This window comes from Panthera pardus, unplaced genomic scaffold (genome assembly GCF_024362965.1).
Source record: "Panthera pardus isolate Hobbes unplaced genomic scaffold, ASM2436296v1 HiC_scaffold_26, whole genome shotgun sequence".
Classification (NCBI taxonomy): Eukaryota; Metazoa; Chordata; class Mammalia; order Carnivora; family Felidae; genus Panthera; species Panthera pardus.
This window is the reverse complement of record NW_026526832.1, coordinates 3,902,463-3,928,312: the sequence shown is the minus strand read 5'-3', so window position 1 is coordinate 3,928,312 and position 25,850 is coordinate 3,902,463. Positions and strand designations below refer to the sequence as shown.

At 49.3% G+C, this 25,850-nt stretch overlaps 1 protein-coding gene across 1 annotated transcript in view; it reads left to right on the top strand.

The window, feature by feature from the left end:
• FBLN7 (fibulin 7) overlaps positions 1–23,994 on the top strand; it is a 49,834-nt gene extending 25,840 nt beyond the window's left edge. The window contains exons 3-8 of the mRNA XM_019445198.2: positions 4,114–4,284; positions 16,221–16,346; positions 19,170–19,310; positions 20,282–20,419; positions 21,361–21,499; positions 22,905–23,994. Of these exons, the coding sequence (XP_019300743.2) occupies positions 4,114–4,284; positions 16,221–16,346; positions 19,170–19,310; positions 20,282–20,419; positions 21,361–21,499; positions 22,905–23,277 (1,088 nt within the window). The 3' untranslated portion in view covers positions 23,278–23,994. The remainder of the gene's footprint in view (positions 1–4,113; positions 4,285–16,220; positions 16,347–19,169; positions 19,311–20,281; positions 20,420–21,360; positions 21,500–22,904) is intronic.
• Positions 23,995–25,850: the final 1,856 nt, after the last annotated feature.

The window sequence follows — 25,850 nt, the reverse complement described above, 5'->3', positions numbered from 1 at the left end:
GAAATATCTGCTGTCATTGACTCATGTCAGACAATTCATCAAGGGCCTCCTTTGTTGTGTGAGACGAAGTTTCCTGTGGAAGGCGTTGGATTCCCTACCTCTTCAGAGATTACAGCAGCAAATCCAGAGTCTCCCCAGCACTGAGTTGCTGCTGTTCTCCTCGGCCCCACCGGTACAGAGTTAGACCTACATGCCAAACTCCTCACACTCTCCAAGGCACTGTGAGGCCCAGCCTTCAATGGGGCTCCCCACAGTCAGACTCTGAGAGGCAGGCAGGGCATCCTTCCTTTGTGCTACAGATGAGGAAACTGAGGCCAATAGGAGTAAGTTAGCAGTAATAGGTACCAGATGTGATTTTTTTTTTTTCCTGCTAGCTGCACAACTACACAGCTCCTTTCTGCTTTCATAGGATCACAGCTCCCATGGTCCTTGGGATTTTCCAAGAAGAACCTGCAAGAGATAATTCATAAGACTGCCCTGCCTATATTAGAGGCTTCTGTCCACTAGAGTAGATAGAGAGGTCTATTGTTAAATTATTGATCTTCTTATTGCCGGATTCCGGGTCTTTCTTCCTTGAACCAGAGAAAATTTTATTAAGTGGCCAATTCGCTTTTTGTAAGATTTTTTTTTTTAAGTTTAAGTGGCCAATTCGCTTTTTATAAGACTTTTTTTTAAGTTTACTTATTTATTTTTGAGAAAGAGAGAGTGCAGGGGAGGGGCAGAGAGAGAGGAAGACAGAATCCCAAGCCAGCTCTGCACGATCAGGACAGAGCCCGACGTGGGGCTCGAACTCATGGAACTGTGAGATCATGACCTGAGCTGAAATCAAGAGTCAGATGCTTAGCCAACTGAGCCACAAAGTGCTCCTGCCAATTCTCTTTTTAAATATTGGCACAGTGCATTCTGTCTCTCCCATGTGTTGGACATGGAAGCAGGCAGTTGTCAGGATCCCCACTGCGGGGTAGGGGTTAGGAGGCTGAGCCTGGGCCTGGAGCCTGCAGGTAGTAGGGAAGTTATCTTTTACTTTTTTTTTTTTTTTTTTTTTTTTTTTACTTAAAAAATATATTTATTTGGCGGTGGGGGGGAGGAAGGGCAGAGAGGGAGAGAGAGAGAGAGAGAGAGAGAGAGAGAGAGAGAGAGAGAGAGAGAATCCCAAGCAGGCTCTACACTCTCAGCACAGAGCCCCATGTGAGGCTCAAACTCACAAACCATGAGCTCATGACCTGAGACCAAATCAAGAGTCGGACACTTAACCAACAGAGCCAACCAGGTGCCCTGTCTTTTACTTTTTTTTTTTTCCTAAGGGCATTTGCTGGGAGTCAGGAAGAATGATTTCTAGGCCTGGAGACTTCTTGGCCTTCCTCTTTCTGGCTCCTAAGAATCTCCCTCCTATTTTCCCAGCTTTCCTTTCTGGGGAACATCAAAACCCATCAGCTTCAGGGCTTACCAGGCAGCCTCATTCCATTCGTGCTCCCAGTCTCTAGGATTGCTTCACTGCTGATTTCATGCCTTACACAGTAACCTCATTCCAGAAAGCACGGGGAGCTTCCCTGTGGCCCTGTAGACTCACCACATCGTGCTTATAATGAACCAGCCGAGGGGCACGTCCTTCACTGGACAGAGGCCTTTGGCTCCAATTTGAGAAGTGACTGCAAATTGATTTTTAATTGACCTGTACCCACTTATTAATTCTACTAACACTTATTGAGCACCTACTGTGTGCCAGAGACTGTTGCATCTACTCAGGCACGATTTACCTGTGAGTTGCTCCAGCAGGTAGTTTTTCTTTTTTGAGGATTTGTTTTCAGAGTCCTTTACAGGTCTCGTGTTTTTGTTTTGTTTTAATGCGTGTTTCTTTATTTTGAGAGAGAGAGAGAGAGCGAGCATGAGCGTGTGTGTGTGCGAGTAGGGGAGAGGTAGAGAGAAGGAGAGAGAGAATCCCAAGCAGATTCCTTGCTGTCAGCCGACATGGGGCTTGAACCCACGAACCATAAGATCATGACCTAGGCCAAAATCAAGAGTCGGATGCTTAACCAAATGAGCCACACCAGCACCCCTCGTTTTTGAGGATTTTAAAGATTTTTTATCCCCAAAGAGACCCTACTCCTTTCCCCAAAGGCATTTGATATGCCTTTCAGCACAATAACGTAGTTGATATTTTAAAAGGACTATAAAGTCATTTATTTTCAGGGACTGAGGCAGCAGCCTGGGAGCTCCCAAGCCTTGGGATGTGAACTCACACTCGCTTCCATCTCACAACGTTATTACCACTGGGTGTCAAGTTGAAGGCTTACTAAAGGAGAGTGCTGTGGCAGTGGTCCCCCCGGTAACCAGAGGGGGCCAGCTCCTGCCCGTCTGCCCAGGCCCGGCCCGCCACAGCTGCTCCAGTAAGGATGTGGGGGGGACGTGTGAGCAGCTGTTCCCATCATGGCAGATGCTGTGCGGTTCTCTATCACTCACTGCAGCCTGAGCGGCCGAAGCAACAGCTTCTTTTTCATCTGTCTGAAACCAAAGAGCATTTTCACAAATGACACTTGGAATTTCCTTCTAAAGGATTTCAGAAGTGGCTCTGAGTTTCCAACTAAACAAAATCTAAATCCAACCTATCCCAATTTGGCGACTTTCTTTCCACAAGTGCTGACCACGGGAGGCACCAGCCGCGGGCAGAGGAAAAGGTGGAGGGGCTCTGTCTCCCCTCAGCACACCTTCACAGCACAGCCGGCGTTCAAGCCGCCTTTCTCCACTCCCAGCTCCCGCCCTGGTCACACCACTGTCATGTCAAGGTTGTGCCTCCACTCCATCCTCCCTCACACCCGGCCCTTCACGCTCAGGCTGCAGCCACTGGTGCTGTTAATGCGTAAATCGGCCACCTCGTGCTTCACCGCAAACCCTCACTTCAAACCCTCTCTCGCTCCCTGTTGCCTCTCTGACTTCATCCCCAACTGCTTTCCAGCTCTCCTTAACATTCCTCAGACCTGCCAGGTACACTTCCACCACAGGGCCTGGGCACCGACTTGTTCCCTCTGTCCTTTCTGGATATCTGCATGGTTATGCCTTCCTTTCTTCACCTCTGCCCCCGTGAGGCCTACCCTGACCACCACATTCACAATTGGTCCCCTCCCCTGTCATCCCCAATACTACTCCCTACTTTTTTCTTCTACATGACACTTACCACTTCTTCTCACACTGTGCCTGCTGCTTAAGGACCTTGGTTGTCCGTGGTCGCCCCTGTTAGAAGGGAACTTCCTGAGAGCTGGGTTTTGTCTGGTTTGTTCACTAGTTATACCAAGTGCCTAATATAGTGCCTGGCACATGGTAAGCACTCAGTAAATAATTTTTCATTGGTTCATTTGTTCAAGAATTATTTATTGGGCACTTACTGTGTGCCAGGCACCAGGCTGATGCTGGGGCCACATCAGGGATGCAAGGCCAGGCAAAGTCCCAGCCCTCTCGAACTGCATTTGGAGGGAGAAGACTGACAACAAACATGGAAACAAATACATGGAGAAGTCAACTCCAACAATTACATATGCTAAGAAGAAAGCAAAGTGAGCTCATGGGGTAGAGAGTGCCTGGGGGGTGGTTTAGCTAAGCAAGGTGGCCAGAGAACACTCTGGGAGGGGGTGGCGTTCGAGCTCAGACCTGAAGAGTGAGAAGGAGCCAGAGAGGAGAAGTTCTGGGGAAAGAACATTCCAGGCTGAGAAAAGAGCAAAAGCCAACGCCTAGAGGTGGGCTTAATCCGGGCCTGTTCAGGAGGCCTAAGAAACCCGGTGAGGCTAGAGTTCCGAGAAGGCAGGAGTGGGCAGGTCAGACACACCTAGGGAGGGGTGGGGGTCCCAGTTCTGACCCCACCCCCCCACGCTTCGCAGCCCTGCACACAACACTCAACGTCGCTAAAGTGCCAGCTCATCTTTCACTGAGTGGGCACATATCACCCAGGCCCACGAGTGCTTTGAGGATTCGATCGGACACAGAATTAAAAATGTCCAGCACTGTGCACAGCCTGGAGGAGGCACTCAGCACAGGAGCACTTGAAGATGAGAAGCCTTGTAACTGAGATGTTGTAACTCAACTGAGGTTGAGTGACCACGGTCCTTCTTTTTGTCCTCACAGTTTCCTGCCCTGCTCTGAACGCCCCTCTGGATGGCAGAAAGTTTGGAAGCAAGTACTTAGTGGATCACGAAGTCCATTTTACCTGCAACCCTGGCTTCCGGCTGGTTGGGCCCAGCAGCGTGGTGTGCCTTCCCAACGGCACCTGGACGGGGGAGCAGCCCCACTGCAGAGGTATAGCCCCTCCTTCCCACCTCTGTGGGCTGGACCCGTTGCAGCCCAGCAGGGCTCTGCTGGGTAGAAAGGGTCATCCCCTGGGACACTTTCTGTCTGATTCCTCTACCATTCCTCCTCTGCAGAATAGTGGCCAACATGCCCGATGACTCACCTCCACACCAGGCCTGGGCTGGCCTGCGTGAGCTCTGCCAAACCCTCTCAACAATTTAGTCTTGTTTTGCATATGGGGAAATTGAGGCATGGAGAGGTGGAGGAACTTGCCCAAGACCACACAGCTGGGGGGCAGGCTAAACTGATTCACTCCCAGACACTCTGACCCCAGAGTCTATGCTCCTCAACACCTTGCTCTGTTCTGGACACTGGTGATGGGTTCTTACCAATGTTCTGGGGCTGTATTTTGCAAGGCCGTTGGTGACCTGTAGGGTTGGGGAAATTCTCAAGTGTCTTTTGTGTCTGCTTTGGGACTTGGTGTAGACTGGCTCCAGGAGAGACTACTAGGATGGAGGGCAGGCATGAAAAGGTTTCTCTTCTCTCTGTGCTCAGCTCAACAGCAGTACTTTCTTGATGTAGAGGAAAGTCAGACTTGGCATGCATGATCTCTGGGCTTTTCAAAAGAATATGGTTAGAAAGTCATGGACACCAGTCGTTTTTAAAGCAGGTCTCATAGGACATCTGCTGGGACAGAATGTCCCTGATTTTAGCCCAAGAGTTGAAAGGGAAATGCACATTACATAAATAAGTATGTTGTCAAGGGCAGTGTAGAGAGGACTTTGAATGCATAAATAACTTGAAAACATAAAGGAACATTAGAAAATATGTCATCTCTAAAGACAGATCGTGTGGATTGACCTGCGGAGCCCAGGGCAACCAGAACCACATTCGTGGATTTAGACTTCTATTTTCTATCTCTTGGGAAATACAGATGCTTTTAAGGTTGATTACAGGTACCAGCTCTCAGACCTAGCTGGGAAGCAGCCAAGAAATACAAGCCATGTCACTGGCAAACACACCAGGGAAAATGCCAGTATCTGGATTTACCCTTGACCCTGAGAAGTCTCCATCCAGGGTAAGCACTTTATGGATGATAAATATGGCAGCAGAGGAGGTGAGAACACAACGACATCTCATTATCATTGCTTTGAGTGTCTGTATTTTTAACTTACGGATTGAATGATGGACCCCAGTTGATTTCTTTCTGGCGGCACTCAGGTGCTCCGACGGCCACATCATCCTCTGCGGGGTGCCCCCTACATCTTACCTGACCATGCCTCTGACCATGGAGGCCCAGATGGCAGTCAAGTCCCCACTGCCATAAATGGTGCTGGCAAGGTCTTCTGATCTCTCCTCTGTCTCCAGGCTGTCTCTTTGGGTTTGCAGTCAGGGGACAGCTGGCTGTGTGCTCACTTCCTTTGAACCGAGCACTACCATGCTGCTCTTTAAAAGGGCCACACCAGCCCACTCTCCCAGCAGTGCTGGGTGCAGAAACAGGTTTTGCCCACGTGCTGTTTTCTGTCTTGCTCGGGTATTGTCCACGTAGTCGGTCTCAGTAGTGACGTGCATTTACAGCGAGCACGATGTGGTTTAAATAAAAAGACGCATTCATCAGAAGGGATAGCTGGCAGAATGCAGCTAATGTAGGCAAATGGGTAAGGAACATCAGAGGTTCAGGAACACAGTCACAAGGAATAGCTTGAGCAAAGGGCCGCATAGGGGCTTGACGAGGGTTGGAATGCAAAACGTTCCCCGCAGCCCAGCTCCATCTTAGCAGCTTGACTGGGCGCCTCCGCAGAGGACCCTGGGCACATCTGCCAGCTCCCTCTTGAGCTTGCACGTACTAATTACGTAATAGTGTCCGGCCTTCCTGCAGCAGGACCCCTCAGTGGAAAAGAGCGTCCTAGTGAATCATGACATGTGTGTCGTGGTTCTCGAACTTTCAGGTGCTCCAACATCGCTGAGAAAGCTTATAAACGGCAGGCTCTGAGGCCTCAAAAGACCCGTTGAGTCGGGTGAGACCTTTATAAATGGGACTTTAGAAATCTACATTTTCAATGTGATTCTGACATTAAATTTTGAGAAACACCACTTTACTGGTTCTTGCCACTGCCAGAAGCAGAAAAGATCTTGAAAACTTTGAAGCGCTGATGCATTTTAGGCCCTCACCAATCAGAGTAGCTTCCTGCTATAAGCCAACAGTGGGGCTATGTCCTGACTGTCAGCACTGGCCAGGAAAGACATTCCCGCACCTGCTCACTTACACTTGCATTGACATTTTGGGAAGGCCAGGCTAGCCCTTCCTTACAAAGATCAGGGCAACCAGCCGCACGGAGCAGTCTCCTTTCCTGAGATGTGGAGATCAGACTTTCCGTGGAGGACCAATGCCAAGTGTGGCCAGCAAGTCTCCTGGCCCTCCTCGTTGTCCAATGTAGTGCACCTCCTGACTCTCACCCGTGAGCTCATTCCAGATCTGCCGCGTGTTCTTTGTCTCCCCTTTCCCTCAGCCTCCTTCCTGGCCATCTGTCCTTCCCTGACCTCCATGCCGAGGACTGCTTGGCACAGCCCACCCTGGACTTCTACTGGGGCCACATTTACTATCTAAAGCCCGGGAAAGATTGTCTCCAGTCCCCACGGAGATCTCAGATGGATTTCTCATCTGTTTAAGTGTAAACTAGGTATGGGGGCTCACCCTTTGGTGGTGGGAAAGAAAACTCTGATCTGTCACCGCCCAGGGTGCAACTCGGGTTAGGGTGCCTGTGTGGACACTTCTGTCCTCAGCAGGAATTTGTTTGATTAATGGATGCCGTCTCCAATAAGAGCCTCAGAGGGATTCCACCCAAGCCTGTCAAGAAGGAGAAATAGAACCTCGATCTGTTGTTTGGTGACCTCTTGTAACAGTGTTAACAGTGTGGGCAGGACTTGGGCTGGGGTTCAAAAATCCAGTGACCTCCACACACACACCCCTCATGGTGGCCCTAGAATTTTCGTGACGCGTGCCTCCGCTTCATTTTCCATATGCGCAGTCCTGTGGTCATTGTGTTGTGACCACAGAAGCAAAGGAATCTTCTTAATCACAGGGGATTCATTTCAAGACCCAAAATGTCAGAGACAGTGAAAGATTTAGCAGTTCTTTAATAATTGCCCCTCACCCCATCCACAGTCAGCTGCTTGGAGAGAAGGTGATGAACCCAACTTGGCATAGAAGGAAATTACACATAATCCTGCCATTAAAAGAGCCCCTTGGGCAGAGGTAGGCTCTGGAGCTCCAGAATGGAAAGCAGCCATTTAGCTTCCTGGATTATTTCCCTTTTTTCCTTTCTTTCTTGGAAGGGTATGTTTTTAAGATTTGAAGCTTTCTGAATTGGGAGAATCATAGCCACGGGCTTTGTTACTTTGACAACATCGGTAACCAAAGAAAAAATTTGAGGGAAATAAATAACTTTTTCTCTTATTCCTATGCTGGGAAAAAAGAATTGTTTTTGGTAGTCATCCCCTCCCCTCCACCTTTAAAAAAAAAATGTTTATTTTGAGAGATAGAAAAGGTAGAATGGGGGAGGAGCAGAGAGAGAGGGAGAGAGAGAATCCCAACACAGGGCTCTGTCTCAATCTCGTGACCATGATGAGGTCATGTCCTGAGCCAAAATCAAGAGTCGGACACTTAACCAACTGAGCTACCAAGGCTTCAAAAAACACTGCTTTTTAACCTTTATTCATCCATTCAACCAATTTTCATCGAACATCAGCTACGCACAAAAGATTGCAACAAGTGCTAGGGATTCCCACTGAGTCTAAGAGACACTACCCAACCTCGTGGGGCTTACCTGTTAAGGTGGAAGCAAGCAAAACAGAGACGAAAATGCAAAGGTAAAGAAATGGGGGTGTGCGGTCAGTGCCCTGAAGGGATCTAAGAAGGGGCTGAGAATAAATATGATGGGGGCAGGAATAGTGGCAGACCTCTCTGAGGCAGTCACAGGGATGCAGAGATGTGAAAGGGTGTGTGTGGGGGGTCTAGTCATGTGATGAGCGGGTGAGTGGGTGGGTGGCGTGGGGAAGAGTCTGTTCCAGGAAGAGGGAATAGCAGGTACAAAGAGGCCCTAAGGAAGGGAAGAATTTGGTATGTTTGAGGAAATGAATAAAGAAAGTACACGACCTTGCTCCCGGAACAGGTGTGAGCTGAGAGTGAGCAAGGTGAGGTAGAGAGACGCACAGGCCCGCTCTTGCAGCCTTGGAGGCCATGCAGAGGCTGGATTTTAGTTTGGACACAATAAACAGGTTTACAGAGAGAGGTGTGGTAATTGGATTTGTGTGTTGCTGCTGTGTAGAAAGTGACCGGAGGTGACAGGAATAGAGCCGGAGAACCACTTAGGGGGCTACTGAAGTCCAGGAGTGAGATACGGCAGAGGAGATTGAAAGTAAACCTAGAGACAGAACTGATGGAACTTTCCATGATTAAACCCATGTGGGTTGTCTACATGAAAGAGAAGTCCAGGCTCCCCAACTCCGCTTGAAGGTCGAGGTGCATGGTGTCATTTACAGAGATACTGAAGATCGGGTACCCGGGTGGCTCAGTTGGTTAAGCGTCCGACTTCGGCTCAGGTCATGATCTCACAGTTCGTGATTTCGAGCCCCGCGTCGGGCTCTGTGCTGACAGCTCGGAGCCTGGAGCCTCCTTTGGATTCTGTGTCTCCCTCTCTCTCTGCCTCTCCCCTGCTTGTGCTTTCTCTCTCTCTCTCTCAAAATTAAATAAACATTAAAAAAAAAAAAACCTGTAAACCAGAGATACTGAACACTGAGCGACAAGTGTAGGTTTGTTCTTAACCACCCTGCTTGGGGTGGGGGGCGGTCATTGATCAGAGCTCCATTTTGGACACATTAAGCTAAAATGTCTGTACGACATCCTGGTGGAGAACCGTTAATTGAACCCATGGCTACCATCGACAGAACACCATATCACCATTCCCAGCGGGGACTCTTCGGCCTCTGCCCACTGCATCTTAGTATTAGAGTTACCCAGGAACACACAGCACGGTCAGGCACCAGATGGAGCCACACTTGGCTCTCACAGGGAAGAGACAGAGTGAGATCAGCCTCGGTAGTGGGTGCCGGTCCAGTGTGGCTGGCGGGTCTCTCTCAGCAGCTGACACGGGGCAGTTCTCGGGTGTGTACCCCTCTCGTGCTGCAGGGGAAGGACCCCCAACCCCTTCCCACGGAGTCTGAAAGATTGAGAGCTGAGGGCCATTGACATACACACGTAAGCAGAAAAAAGAATACTCTTGGAACCCGAAACAGGGAAAGAAGTCTCCCCCAGGCGGTGGTAAGCCCTGCACAGGCCGTGGGCTCTTTGCCTCATGTTAAGGAAGCGGTCCAGCCCCAAGGCCTGTTCTTATTCGGCCAAGTGGGGCTCCAAAGACTGCCCGAGACTGCCTTTCCCAACACAGAGGTCAGGTGGAGGGTGGGAGGGAGGGAGCTGGTGACATACTTAGATCTACAGACGGTGGTAAGGGCACCAGTGAGGAGAGGGTAGAGACAGAAAGGAAGTGGCTCAGGGCCTGAAGGGCACTGAGACATCAGAGGGAGACAAAGGCACAGGAGACAGGAGGAGCCCATGTAGACAAACCTCAGGAGACTGAAAAAGCAGGGCTGAGGCACCAGATCGGGTGCTTGGGAGGCTATGTTGCAGTCAGGGCAGAGCACGGGTCACTGTATAAGTCCTTTCCTCAGAGGCCTTCAGAAAAGGATTTGAGGAGAAAGAGCTTCCTCTGATACAATAGCCACTTAGCTACTGAGTGACTGGCTGGCTGATTTACGGACTGATCGAATGAATGAATGAGGGATTATGTTAAAAAAACAAAACAAGAAACTAAGAACTTCCTTCCAGACTTTTATCTAGGTGTATATATGCAAGTTTTACATATCCAACATTTGTGGTTAGATATTAACAGAAGTGAGTCTTCATTAACTCTTCCTTCCCAAACATGACCTTCAGTGATTACAAAGCACTTCCCCCTAAGGGAACTATTCTAGTTCTACTGAACTATCCCTTTTTTGTGCCTGGTTTTTGTAATCATAAATAATGCCAAGACAATCTTAATACATTTTTTGCAGTGGAAAAAATTTTGTTTCCATAAAGCCAAATTTACTGAATCAAAAGGACTGTTTATGTTCTTTTACATACATATATATATTTAAATAGAACTTATCTTTTTTAAAATTAATTTTATTTTTTTTAATTTACATCCAAATTAATTAGCATATAGTGCAACAATGATTTCAGGAGTAGATTCCTTAGTGCCCCTTCCCCATTAAGCCCATCCCCTCTCCCACAACCCCTCCAGTAACCCTCTGTTTGTTCTCCATATTTAGGAGTTTCTTCTGTTTTGTCCCCCTCCTTGTTTTTATATTATTTTTGTTTCCCTTCCCCTATGTTCATCTGTTTTGTATCATAAAGTCCTCATATGACTGAAGTCATATGATATTTGTCTTTCTCTGACTAATTTCACTTAGCATAATACCCTCCAGTTCCATCCATGTAGTTGCAAATGGCAAGATTTCATTATTTTTTGATTGCCGAGTAATACTCCATTGTATATATATACCACATCTTTATCCATTCATCCATTGATGGACATTTGGGCTCTTTCCATACTTTGGCTATTGTTGATAGCGCAGCTATAAACATTGGGGTGCATATGTCCCTTTGAAACAGCACACCTGTATCCCGTGGATAAATACCTAGTATTTATACAATTGCTGGGTTGTAGGGTAGTTCTATTTTTAATTTCTTGAGGAACCTCCATACTGTTTTCCAGAGTGGCTGCACCAGCTTGCATTCCCACCAACAATGCAAAAGAGATCCTCTTTGTCTGCATCCTCGCCAACATCTGTTGTTGCCTGAATTGTTAATGTTAGCCATTCTGATAGGTGTGAGGTGGTATCTCATTGCGGTTTTGATTTGCATTTCCCTGATGATGAGTGATGCTGAGCATTTTTTCATGTGTCGGTTGGCCATCTGGATGTCTTCTTTGGAGAAGTGTCTATTCATGTCTTTTGCCCATTTCTTCACTGGATTCTTTGTTTTTTGGGTGTTGAGTTTGATAAGTTCTTTACAGAACCTGGATACTAACCCTTTATCTGATATGTCATTTGCAAATATCTTCTCCCATTCCATCGGTTGCCTTTTAGTTTTGCTGATTGTTTCCTTCGCTGTGCAGAAGTTTTTATTTTGATGAGGTCCCAGTAGTTCATTTTTGCTTTTGTTTCCCTTGCCTCCAGAGACGTGTTGAGTAAGAAGTTGCTGCAGTCAAGATCAAAGAGGTTTTTGCCTGCTTTCTCTTCGAGGATTTTGATGGCTTCCTGTCTTACATTGAGGTCTTTCATCCATTTTGAGTTTATTTTTGTGTATGGTGTAAGAAAGTGGTCCAGCTTCATTCTTCTGCATATCCTGTCCAGTTTTCCCAGCACCACTTGCTAAAGAGACTGTCTTTATTCCATTGGATATTCTCTCCTGTTTTGTCAAAGAGTAGTTGGCCATATGTTTGTGGGTCCATTTCTGGGTTCTCTATTCTGTTCCATTGATCTGAGTGTCTATTCTTGTGCCATCGCTGTGGAAAATTTTAAATGCACAGAAGTAGAAAGAATGGTATAACGATCCTCACACACTCAAATACAGCAAATTCCTTAATATCTTTAAATACCTAGTTAGGGTAAAAATTTCTCCAGTTGCCTCATGCTTTTTTAACACTTTGGTTGAACCGGGGTCCACATAAGAGCCACACATTACAGTTGGTTGATCTGTCAGCACAGAGTTTCATGCGGGGCTCAATCCCAGAACTGTGATATCATGACCTGGACCGAAGTCAAGAGTCAGACACTTAACCTACTGAGCCTCCCAGACGCCCCTCTTACTCCTTTTTAGTCTACAGTCTCCTCCCCTTCCTCCTCCTTCCTCCTGCCACCCTGCCTCAGTCTCTTCCAGTTTATTTGTTGAAGAAACTGGTTTGTTTCCCACAGCCTTGATTTTGTTAACTGCATCCCTGTGGGGTCATTTAACATGATTTTCCAGTCTCTTTTTCTTTCTTTCTTTCTTTCTTTCTTTCTTTCTTTCTTTCTTTCTTTCTTTCTTTCCTTTTTTTTCCTTTCAGTTTTATTAACATCCAGCACTGTGTTAAGCTTAAGATGTGCAGCATAACCACCTGACTTACATACATTGTGACATGGTCATCACACCAAGTTTCCTTAGCACCCATCCTCCCATATACACACACAAAAAGAAAAGAAATGGTTTTGCCTTTGTGGTGAGAATCTACTCTCTTAACAACTCCCCTGTATATCGACACAGCAGTGTTAGCTACAGTCACCATGCTGTACATCACAGCCTCAGTATTATCTATCTCATAACTACAGGTTTGTACATTTTTGGTCTCTGTATTTCTTCTTGTTTTTTTTAATTTTTTTAATGTTTATTTATTTTTGAGAGGGGGGCAGCGAGGGGCAGAGAGAGAGGGAGACAGAGAATCCAAAGCAGGCCCTGCATGATCAGCATGGAGCCTGACGTGGGGCTCGAACACATGAACTGTCAGATCATGATCTGAGCTGAATCGGATGCTCAACCGACTGAGCCACCCAGGCGTCCCTTGCCTCTTGATTTCTTAAAAACTGGCAGTGAACTGCAGAGGCCTGATGAGATCCAAGAAAGACTTTTGTTTTGTGCGGGCCGGACAGCGGTAGATGCCGTTGCGGGGAAGCCCGAGCCATCCGCCATCCTTCATGATGCTGTGCCTTGGGGAGCCTTACTGCTGGTGTTCGTGCAGACGGCTCTGCAGCCTATTCCTCAGGATGCGCTGAGGGTAATCCCCCGAGTTCTTGCTCTTTCAGAAAGAGTGCAGCTCTCCCACTGGGCGCCAGTTTGGACATCACCTGCCTGTCTTGCGTCTTCTTTCCTTGAGTGTGTTAAATATGCCTCTGTGTCTTCCGTCGTAGCTGATTTTGCTGTTGCTGCCATAAGTATCTTGGTCTTCTCGCCTGGATGCCCAAAGGATTTTTTCTTGGTCTTTGAAATCTAATCATCTTCTTAGGATCCACCCCAGTCCTGGCTTTCCTGGGCTGGCTTTTCAACAGGAAGTCTCAGTGGCTGGAGCACACTGGCCCCTAGGAAGTCCTGAAACCTCCCAGGACATAGCCTGATATTGAGGAGACTCTAATGGGAGGAGGATCCAAGTGGCTCAACAAAGAATGTCAGTGCACACGAAAGGGATGGCCCAGGGAGCGGGAGAGGAACACAAAGCGGGCAGCGTGGAGAAAGCATGAGCCACACTGAAAACAGCCACGGAAGCGCCAGGTGGACAGTCAGGAGGCTGGACCAGCCATATAGGAGAACGTGTTTCCTCTAAACATGAGTAACAGAAAAGGACTCTTGTCAAATCCCATACAAACTGTTATAAGGGAAAAAAAAGATAGAATAAAAACTCTCTACAGACAATGAGGAAGTGCCAGAAAGACCTGGCCATAAAATAGATGAAGACTATTACCTGGTATTTCTAAACAAGCTGAAAGAAATTTGAAAAAGATAAAAACTGTGAAAGGACAGCACAAATAAAAACTAGCAAGCCTCAGAAATGAGGTGATTGGAGAAATGGAAAATCTGAAACGAGATGACAGAACACAGGAAAGGATTATAAGTAAACGGGAAGAGAGCAGATCATGTGCATAAAACATGCGGCTCGGCTCCCGGGAAATAGTAAGTGCTCACTAAACAGCAGAGTTCAACAGGATCATCCGCCATGCTTTTGGCTAGACAGTCTCTCCTCAGCCTCTGCCCATGCCCTCTGTACGGCCCTGAAGCCACCCTGCACAGCCTGGGACAGATGTGAATGTGATGACAGCTATACTTCGATCAGGACACAGATGGGGCACCAGGACTGGGCACTGGGCCATGGAATGCTTCTCACAATGTACCAAGATAAGAAATTACATCTGTATGGAGCCTGTCTAGAAACGAAAATCCTGGGCAACAAGATCCAGACGGGGAGACAGAGAACAGAGTCCTGGGCCACCTGTACATTTCTCTGTTGAGCTGATGACCACCGCCCCCCCCCAAAACCCCTGCCCCACCAGGTGCAGCCAGGCCCGGTCCCTTCCACTGTAGGATCAGAGGGGAGAGACGATGGCGTCCCACTGGGGCCAAATCGAAGGCTACTCATGTTCACACTCTTTGGCTCTCGGCCCACAACATCACGGACTAGTGGTCTGCTTGCTTTCAGACTCTGCTAGGCAGCAGTGTTGGGGCCAGGCAATGGGCAGAAGCAGGAATTCCAAGCTCTGTGGCATATTGTGTACAGTGTCACTCTAGACACATTCCTAGAGACCAGTCATCTGAGAACAGAACGTATGGGGAGAACACAAGCAGGCTGAGGTTACTGAGAAGCTGAAAAAGCTCCTTCCCCAGGAATAAGCAGCATTTGGATGATCTGGGTCCTTTCACAACTAACAGAAACCATACAATAGTCTGTATAACATCCCAGCTCTGAAGAGGCAGAAGGGAAGCCAGCATCCCAGCCAACCCACCCACAGCAAGGCTGCTGTTCTCATCAGGAGCAAAGCACCCTTTCTTCCTCTTGATAGATACAGCAGGAAAGGATGCTCATATGCCAACAAGGAGAGGTTTCCAGCTTCCTTTCCTGAGATGCTGTGGTCAACTCAGTGAACTGACAAACCTCTCTCTTTGGTAGAAAGGGTCTGTGCTCTCTGTGCTTTAAGACTGGGCTTAGGGGTGGGGCACCTGGGTGGCTCTGTCGGTTAAGCGTCCAACTTCAGCTCAGGTCATGATCTCACAGTTTGTGGGTTCGAGCCCCGCATCGGGCTCTGTGCTGAGAGCTCAGAGCCTGGAGCCTGCTTCAGATTCTGTGTCTCCCCCTCTCTCTGCCCCTCCCATGCTCACCCTCTGTCTCTCAGTAATAAATAACGTTTAAAAAAATTAACAAACAAACAAAAAAGACTGGGTTTAGGGGTGCCTGCTGGCTCAGTCGGTTAAGCGTCCGACTTTGGCCCAGGACATGATCTCATGGTTCATGAGTTCAAGCCCTGCATCAGGCTCTGTGCTGACAGCTCAGAGCCTGGAGCCTGCTTCGGATTCTGTGTCTCTCTCCCTCTCTGTGCCTACCCCACTCGAGCTCTCTGTCTCAAAAATAAAAATAAGCATTAAAAAAAAAAAAAAAGACTGGGCTTAAGGATTCATAACACGCAGATGTGGCCTGAGGGTTTTTAAAAAATTATTTTTTTTTCTAATTAGAAAATTTATTGTGGGAAAATGAAAGAGTAGAAAAAAAGTGTAAATGAAGAAAAATTGCCTGTAATCCTACCACACAGAGAGAAATCCATTAAACTTTTAAATCTATATCTCTTTCTATATATTGCTTTCCCACAGGACTGCTGTGTGTATGAGCAAGGAACATTTCCCTTTTCCACCACTTAGGAAATGTAGAGAGTCAAAAAGTCTTCCTTGGTTGCACAGGAAATGAGTACAGGAGAGCTTCCGGGTGGGAATTTGGAGAGAGCTGGTTTCCTCCTTCTCCGGACACTGATGGACCATCTATCACTCTTATAACTCCCCTGAAAAGGTGTTCTTCCTGGGTGCTGGCTGCTAAGGGCAGAGTTGAGGACAGTACAGCTTGACTCAAAGGCAATGTGGGTTCATGCAGTGGTCCACCCTGCAAATTAGAAAATGGTGCCTCTGGTGGAGAGTGGCTGGCTGACGCGCCAGCTCCTGCAGGCAGAGCCCCAGGCAAGCTCCTGGTGTGTAGCAGGGTATGTGGCTTGCCGAATGGCGGGAGAGTGGAAGCTGAAGTCCTCCTGCCATGTAAAGAAAAGTAACCCATCTTTGGTTTGGGTTCATTTTAGAATCAGAACTCAACTACTTCTATTTGAAAATTATTTGTTCCTAGACATGAGCGAATGCTCCAGCCAGCCTTGTCAGAATGGCGGCACGTGTGTAGAAGGAGTCAACCAGTACAAATGCATCTGTCCTCCCGGGAAGACGGGGAGCCACTGTCAGCACCAGGCCCAGACAGGTACGTGGCTGCCGTGGGGCTGGGTGAGGACGTTCCACTGTAGAGCGAGGAGCACCCTGGTCACGGGTCACCACACGCAGATGTGTCAGGAGCTCAGTTCCCCACCCGAGAGTGAGCTTTCTGTCCCCTGATCCCTCCAGTTCCTGCTGTGGTTATCTGAGATGGAATGCAGGTCTCCCGTGTAACCGGAGTTTTGATCCTTCTCATGTAAGAAAATGCAGGTGGAGGTACTGACCCCTAATGTAAGAGCTCCCCAGACTGGGAATTTGGCCTGAGAAGCTTCCCTGCTCCACCTTCACTCGGTCAGCATTTCCTCTGCCGATCAACGGAATGGCTCTTCCTTTCTGATGCTCCCAGCAAAATCAGCAGTTACTGATACAGGCCAAAGTACCCTCAGAGCTGTGCACCAGACATCTGACTGGTGGGAAGCTCATTATCCACATCTTGAGTCCCAACACGTCCCTAGCTAGCAGGTCTAGAGGCCACATAGTGGCTGTTTTCACAGATGGCAAGATAATCCAGTAAGATATCTATGAGGGTCCCCCCACTGTGCTGTAGCCAACGTTTCTTAGATTAAAAAGTCAAATCCTAAAGCTGTCCTCTTTCTTTGCCAGAAAGCCCTGGAGTGTCCCGTCCGGTTGTCTGGGTTTCGGTGCGGAATCTCGGTGTGGGGAGGAGGAGGAACTGGTGGTTAGCGCTAGTGTCCAGAGAGTAGGAGCTTTGTCGGTACTTGATATTCTTGCATCAGACTCCGTCCAAGGCCAGTTTTAAATATTTTGCCCCCAGAGAGCTGCCGCTTAATTGTCTTGGTTCTGTTCAGCTGACTCAGCCTCGCCGGTGCTTTTTCGGAATGAAGCTGCCCTCCCCAAGAGCCCGGAGGCCTCCTTCCAGCTCCCATCCGGGGAGCTGCTCTCCGTGGAAACAGTCCCATCGCCTCTCCTCCTACTTACAAACAGGAAAGAACAAGAAACGGGCCTTCTTTCAAGCCAAATGTGCTGGCCCTAGACCCTGAGTGTCCTAAACCCCACATGTCAGGGTTGGTGCCGTCAGGACCTGTAGGCAGTTGCTCCTCAGGTGCGACTTTATATGTAAAGATTTCCCCACGACAAGAACCTCCCCAGGGAAGGGGAGGAGGGAGTGGGCAGGTGCGTCTGAAGCCAGTGGATGTCCTCATGGTCTCCACTAACAGCCCAGCAGAGGCCCGGTTCTTGCTCGCCTGGAGCCTTCCTTCCCATCATTTCTGCCCGTGTCTTTCCAGCTCTGAGGGGGAGCCCCTCTCCGAATATCTTTTAAACATTTTTTTAAATGTTTGTTTATTTTTGAGAGAGAGAGAGAGAGCACACAAGCAGGAGAGGGGCAAAGAGGAGAGACACACACAAAATGTGGAGCAGGTTCCAGGCCCTGAGCTGTCAGCGCAGAGCCCAACACCGGGCTCACACTCACAAACCGTGAGATCATGACCTGAGCTGAAGTCGAATGCTTAACCGACTGAGCCACCCAGGCGCCCCTCTCTGAATACTTTTTAAAATCCGTTCACCTCAGGGTGCCTGGGTGGCTCAGTCGGTTAAGCTTCCGACTTCAGCTCAGGTCATGATCTCCCAGTCCATGGGAGATTCTGTGCTGACAGCTCAGAGCCTGGAGCCTGCTTTGGATTCTGTGTCTCACTCTCTCTCTGCCCCTTCCCCTCTTGTGCTCTCTCTCTCTCTCTCTCTCAAAAATAAACATTGAAAAAATCCATTCCCCTCTTTTTTCCCTATTATAGTAAAATATATACAACATAAAATGTACCATTTTCACCACTATAAGGGTACAGGCCAGAGGCATTAAGTGCATTTACATTAGTTAGACAGCCCTCACCACGTCTTCCAGAACTGAAACTCTGCCCCTGAAACAGTACTTCCCTTTTCCCTCCCCTCCCAGCCTCCCCCACAACCACTCTACATGCTCTCTATGAATCTGACTACTCTGAAGACTTTGCATAAATGGAGTCCCCTCGTGTTGTGTCCCCGCTGAAGAGGTTCAGCGCCATTTCTTTCACCACCTGTGCCTCTCCCACCTCCCCTAACCGTAAAAAGCTGTAAATCTTTTGAAAACTTTCAAAAACTAATTAAAAAGATTTTTTTTTTCTGATTGGAAAATTGATGTCCTTGGTTTAAAAATGAAAAGCTTAGATTCCTTAGAAAGGTATAAAAATTACAACAACAACAAAGAACCCCACAAAAGTAGTGTTTTATATTTCATAGTTTTAGGGGCATCTAGGTGGCTTAGTCAGTGAGGCTCTGACTCTTGTTTTTGGCGTAATGATCTCGCCATTTGTGGGGATGGAGCCCCGCCTTTGAATGAGCCTCCTTGGGGTCTTTTCCTTCTCTTCCTCTTCCTCTTCCTCTTCCTCTTCTCTTCTCTCTTCTCTCTTCTCTTCCTCTCTCTCTCTCTCTCTCTCTCCCTCTCCCTCCTCGCCTCCCCTGCTCGCGCTCTCCGTCTCTCTCAAAATAAAAATAATAAATAAATTCCCTAGTTTCAAACTCCAGGCATCACTGTTAGCATGCTGGTGTGTTAAGCCTTCTGCAGAGAAAACGGAGATTTGACCCCGCTGCGGTCCTTCTGGGCGCAGCCGCGTGGCCTGCGCTCTCTGCCCTGGGATTTGCGGCCGGCTGCGGCCGGCTGCGGGTTTCTGGTTAACGACTTGCCTTTCCTTCCCGACTCCAGCGTAAGCCCTGACGAGGGGGCGCGCCCCCGGCCCGGCCCTCCTCCCGGCCCCTGCCCGAGGTTGGGCGCGCGGCGGGTGCGCCAGGGCCGGGCGCTGAGGGTGTCTTGTCCCCGCAGCCGCCCCGGACGGCAGCGTGGCCGGCGACCCCGCCTTCAGCCGCGCGCCGCGCTGTGCGCAGGTGGAGCGGGCGCAGCACTGCAGCTGCGAGGCCGGATTCCACCTGAGCGGCGCCGCCGCGGGCGACAGCGTCTGCCAGGGTAGGCGGGGGCTCTGGCCCGGAAGCGGGCGGGACTGGGGGGGTGGGGGAGCGAGGACGGGGCTCCCACCCGCCGCCCTGCCCTCCTGCTGCCCGACCCAGCGCAGGGGACGGGCAAAGTCTCAGAAAGCCCGACCCGCTTTGCGTTTTAGGTAAGTGTCGACCTGATGGCTGCTGAGACTAGACGTTAGGGACCATCGTGAGAATCAAGACTGGAGAAAGCAGCCATGGGTGCCCACACTTGCTCCCATGCCAGAACTCGAGCACGGTGCCATCCAAACCACGGACACTCCTCTAGAAGGGCCTTGAGGCCCCTTGTCCCCTCCATCCAGCTGCAGTGACACGAGCAGGTGGCAGAGAGGAGCTTGAGTCCTTGTGCTGGCGAGACAGGCCCCCTGAGCTGTGCAAGGGTCTGGGACCCAATTCCCTGGTCCCCTCTCCACTTAGCTTTACAGACCCAGCCACTGCAGCTAACCTCTCCTAATACCAAAGTGCCTTCTAAGAACCACTCAAACTAAGCAGGCCCAAACCTGAGAATTGGCCGGTTGTGCCAACTACCTCATTTTACAGCAGCAGAAATGAGAGCCTCTCTTACTCCATGCCCAAAGATGAGGCCAGTTGAGGTGGGGCTGTGATCCAAGCCAATAGTCTGGGCTGCCGGCCCGATCTGCCAGCCTCTGCAGGGTCCTTTCTGTTAGTCTTCAGCCTTAGAGGAACCCATCTAGGGTCTACCACGTAGGTCCCTCTCACCCCTCCCTTCGGCCCTGTGGGCCCTTGGCTGGGGAGGAAGGGGAGCACACCTGCTCTTCTTCTGGATGCTCTGCTGGGGACGGGCTTTCCCTACCCCACCAGGCCCAGCCACTTAGCCACAGTGGCCATCCCCTCCAGGAATTGAGGTGCGGCCATCCTGGGTCATGGTTGGTGGGTGTTCACCACATGGCTCCTGCTCATACTGGGCACTTCTGTCCCCAGATGTGAATGAATGCGAGCTCTACGGGCAGGAGGGACGCCCCCGGCTCTGCATGCACACCTGTGTGAACACCCCGGGTTCCTACCGCTGTGCCTGCCCCAGCGGGTACCGGACCATGGCCGACGGGAAGAGCTGTGAGGGTGAGTGATGCTGCTGCAGAGGCAGGTGGCTGCAGGGCTCAAGAGAGAGCCTGGCTGGTCTCGAACAGCAGCTCTTAGCCACTGGGGGAGAAGGAGCAGGAGAGAAGGCAGAGGGCATCTCCACGGCCTGAAGTGCAATGTGAGAGAAGAGGTGGCTCTCCAGTGACATCCTGGTGGGAGCCCCACTAGGGGCTCTGCAGGGATCAGAGGAGTAAGTAACCTGGGACTGGGGAAGGAGAAGACACCTCCATCCATCCATCCCCCAACCAACCATCCATCCCTTCCTCCCTCCAGCCATCTATCCCTCCATCTGTTCATCCATCCCTCCCTCCCTCTATCCATCCCCCGTTCATCCATCCCTCCTTCCCTCCATCCATCCATCCATCCATCCATCCATCCATCCATCCCACAAGTACTCAAGAAGGCAGGCCCAGGTAGGATTGTGCAGATTGGGAAGAAACAGCTTCCAGCTGGGGTGAAGGCAACAGCAGAGACTTCCTGTAAGGAGAGTGAGGACATCTGCATTTGGGGTGAGGTGAGCGGAGTAGAAAGGCTTTCCGGAATATTTGGCTCCTAAAGGGCCTGATAATAGCCATCGAGGGGAGACTCTGGGGCACTCAGGCTGAGGAGGAGGCAGATCTGAGAGAAGTGTTGTGACCTGTGACTGGTAATGCTCTTGTGCTTCTAGCACGTCTGTGACGGGTCTACCCTGTGGAAGGACAGGATCCTGGGGAGGCGAGCTCCCCAGCAGGGTTCTCCAGCACTTCCACGGGGGCTGGATTTCAAATAGCTAAGGATGACACGGTTTCCTAATTTGAAAAATAAGTTTTAGGTATTTAGAAAGCTCACCACATTCCAGTGCCTGTTGAGGTTTTTCATGTGGTCTTGTGACAGAAGGGACATTGGGATTTTCACCCTCCCTGGGGTGTCCCTTATTTCAGACGTCGATGAGTGTGTGAGCCCCCAGCACGTGTGTCCCCGGGGAACCATGTGCATCAACACCGGTGGAGGCTTCCAGTGCGTCAGCCCGGAGTGCCCCGAGGGCAGCGGCAACGTGAGCTACGTGAAGACGTCTCCGTTGTGAGTATAGCCAGGGCCACCCACGGCCGGGCGCATACGTCCCTCAGCCAGGCCTCCCAGGGTGGGTGGGCCAGATTCTGCCTCAGTTCTTAGGAAAAGGTACAGTTATATCCAAGGAAAGATGGAAGGCGGGAGCTGGGAGTCTGGCTTCTCTGAGCTTCCGTTTCCCTTCGGTGGTTGCATTTAGTGCCTTGCTGCTCTGTGCAGCAAGAACCCAATTTGCCCTGATAGGGGTACAGTTCCAAGTGCTCCCTGCTGACACGGAGGATGACTGAATTCTAGCCACCCTGCTGCAGCACTTTTGGGGGTGGGGGCCGCTGGAGGGAAGACCACTGTGGTCACATTACCAGGAGGCAGAGACATATTACACAGATTTGGGAGAAGATCGTTTTCTCGTGTTCACATGACTGGTAACTGGTAGGTTCCAGTCACTCTGCATTATATTAATCTGCTCTTCCTCTGAGATTAGGAGCTTTGATTTTCAGGAATCTCAGCACGTAGTAGTTTTTGTTTTCAAAAGGTGAGAGACAGGCCTTCCAGGAGAATAACTACAACTATCACAGAGTGCATGTATTTTCTTCTGAAACGGAGATCACAAGAGCCTTAGCATTGTCTTTAGAGTGAATTGACTTCACAAGCTCAGATGCCTGAATTGCTTTTTGCACTGTAGCAGACAGAATAGAAGCATTGAGAAAGTCAGTGGCACTAAAGAGTGGCAGTTACTTCCTGAGCCCGAAGGCATCACGATCTTCCTCAGAAGTCACGTAGTGAAGGGACTGTATGTCGTAGCCTTCGGGGACAGCCCTGCTTAACAGCCAGATACCGTATTCAACCTGCATAACTGTGATTATATGGGTCACTGAATTGCATCTGTCTTTTATGCTGGGTAAGGTAGAGAAATTTCAGAAGCACTTCCACAAGATCCTGATTCCAAATTGTTAAGAGAGACAGGGTTCCCTCTTTAAGAGTAAACACTGGGTGTTTGGAAAGTTCGCCCCATATAGAGCGCCACATTCCAGTGTTGGCAGCTACCTGCCGGGGTCCCACCATTACTGAGAGAGGTCTCGGCACATGTAGAAGGGGCACCTGGTTTGAATACCAGGCCATCACTAGTTAATCTTCCCCAGCTTTAGTTTTCTGTGAAAACTATAGTAACAGCATATATAAATATACATGCACATCCACACACAAGTGGGTCAGGGGAGCACCTGTGCCCTGGCCACACCTGACACCACCCATGCTCCTTTGCCTGTGGCTCTGTGCACCTGTGGTGAGGAGCTGGTGGCTGGGGAAGGTCATTCTGCTGGCCTCCGCCAGAAGGCAGTGGGGCAGGCGAGCCACGTCAGGGCAGCCCTTCCTGAGTTTCGCCAAGGCTGACTCCCTCCACTTTGCCTCTCTGTTCCAGCCAGTGTGAGCGAAACCCCTGCCCCATGGAGAGCAGACCGTGCCGTCACTTGCCCAAGACCATCTCCTTCCATTACCTTTCTCTGCCCTCCAACCTGAAGACGCCCATCACGCTCTTCCGCATGGCTACGGCCTCAGCCCCCGGCCGACCCGGACCCAACAGCCTGCGGTTTGGGATCGTGGGTGGGAACAGCCGAGGTCACTTTGTGATGCAGCGCTCAGACCGGCAGACGGGGGAGCTGATCCTCGTCCAGACCCTGGAGGGGCCTCAGACGCTAGAGGTGGACGTCGACATGTCAGAATACCTGGACCGCTCCTTCCAGGCCAACCATGTGTCCAAGGTCACCATCTTTGTGTCCCCTTATGACTTCTAAGGCAGCTGTGGGATCACTGCGGTGCAGAGATCTGGGCTCATCTCTCTTCCTCAGAGATTTAGCTGTGGGCCCTGACTGCGACAGACCTCTCTCCCCACCCTGCCCTGCCCCTGCCCTGTCCCTGCCCACCTGCCCACCTGCCCACCTGCCTGTGCCCCCAGGTTTCTAGGGCACCGCGCACACTCCTCCCTGGAGTGGCACAGAAGGGCAGCCACAGGACCCAGACTGCTGCCATCACCGTTTTCTTTCTGCTTTAAGCTCTTCCTGTAGATTATGCACTAACCTTCTCAAGTCTTTTTTACAGGGAAATGGGCGGTTTTTTCAAAATGCTGGGTGAATGGCTTTGTGAGTTTGAACCAGCTGGGGAGGGAAAAGCTTATGATATGTGTCTGAGATGACTGTCAGCCCTCTGCATTGCTGTAGTCAAGCCTCTAGCATGCTGAGGGCCGGATCATGCCCCTGCACGTGTGGGCATAGGGACTGGGTCTCCTGCCACAGCCCGGCGTATTGTTCTTGTCTGCATTCCCTTCTGTGACATGCCTGCCGGGCTTCTCATCAGAAACCCGTGGCAGGGCCTGGAACCCCTGTGCAGATTCTCCTAGACCAAGGAACCAACATTAAAGCATAAGTTCTGCCTGAAGTAATTCCCTTTTGAGAACTCGTATCTCAGAACATAACCTGGTATTATAACAGAAGAAATAAAGTCTGTTGCTCCTACGTGCCCACCTGGCTGTTCCTGAACACGAGTTAGCCCAGTTCCTTCTAGGAAGGGATACCTGGCTCTCTTCTTGTCTAGGCTAGACCCACTGGGATGAATGAAGAAGAAAGAAAACATGGAGGTGACCTTGGGATTGCTCCACCAATAGAAATTTTGCTTGGCCAGGGGCGCCTGGGTGGCGCAGTCGGTTAAGCGTCCGACTTCAGCCAGGTCACGATCTCGCGGTCTGTGAGTTCGAGCCCCGCGTCAGGCTCTGGGCTGATGGCTCGGAGCCTGGAGCCTGTTTCCGATTCTGTGTCTCCCTCTCTCTCTGCCCCTCCCCCGTTCATGCTCTGTCTCTCTCTGTCCCAAAAATAAATAAAAAACGTTGAAAAAAAAAAAAAAAAAATTTTGCTTGGCCAGATGAGAGACTGGTAAGGCAACATCTGGCCATGGTGAGTTTAAGAAAATGTTTGCGTTTACTTTGATCCCAGGGCCTTCTGTTTCTTCTTCTTGTTTTTTAATTTTTAAAAAGTTATTTATTATTTGAGAGAGTGTATGTGTGGGGGAGGGGCAGAGAGAGAGAGAGAGAGAGAGAGGGAGGGAGGGAGAGAGAATGCCAAGCAGGCTTGGCGCTGTCGGCATGGAACCCGACGTGGGGCTCAATCCCACAAGTTTGAGATCATGACCTGAGCAGAAACCAAGAGTTGGACGCTTCACCAACTAAGCCACCCAGGCGCCCCGCAGGGCCTTGTACTTCTGATGTAAGAGCCAAGGGGCAGTGCCCTCCAGGTAACTGAAGAAAGAAAACACTGGCTGGAGCATGGGATGGGGTGGAGGAGACAATTCAACTTAAAACTTAAAAGCCAGCTGAACTGTGAGGAGATTTCAGTATCCAAATACACATTAATCTAGGTGACGTTTCATCAGACATTTATTTTAAATATCTTTGTATTTGCCTTGGTATGAGATGGAGCGAGAGGAAGTGTGTTGCCAGTTTAGTGATCCAGCCATATATCAAGACGACCCCAGTGTCTCCGATAGTTTCGTAGTTATCTCATATGACAAGATATTTCAAGCTCATCTTGTGTATTTTATGCCTTAGCCCTGAAGTCATCCAGTGGTTCCCAGAGATCCCCGGTTCCTCTTAGTGGGAAATAATAATTAGAGACCAAAATCTGGGTGTTAGGAGTGCTCATTGATAGTGGCTTGGTGTTAGTGGACAGAACTAGGAAATATGTTACTATGAGTTTTGGGTTCATTTGTTTTTTTAACTACACGAGTTTATAATGACACTTCCAATCCAACTCAGGACTACAGGGTTTTTACTGGAGCCTTCCTGATCTCACATCTGTTCTTCTTTGACTCATTCTGAAAACCTCTTTCTCAAAACCACCAAAATAATTACATATTGTTTTAAATCTTCAGAATAACAGTGACAAGTTATAAAAAATAATTGTGGAAAAGTTAAAAATTTTCTTTTGCAATTCTTTTTGTCCGTAGGGTTTATGCCATTAGACATGTTCAAATTACTATTTTAAAATAACTTAGAATAGTAGTTATGTCCTAAACCTGAATCAGGGTTATGAGTATTCACTTTGTTTTGCTTAAATTTTTAGAGATTGCTATTTTCATTTTAATTTTTTTATAATTATGTAAATTATTTATATGGCTCCAAAGCCAAATCCACAGAATGAGCTACAGTGAGAGAAGTCTGTATTCCAACCCATTGCCCTCCACCTATTTCTTCCTTTTCCCTTGGATAGTAATTTTTTTCCCATTTCACCCTTGCATTAAAAAAAATTATACACACATACAAATGATAAATGATAGCACACTATTTCACACTTTCCTTGGTCTTGCTTCCCCCCTCCCT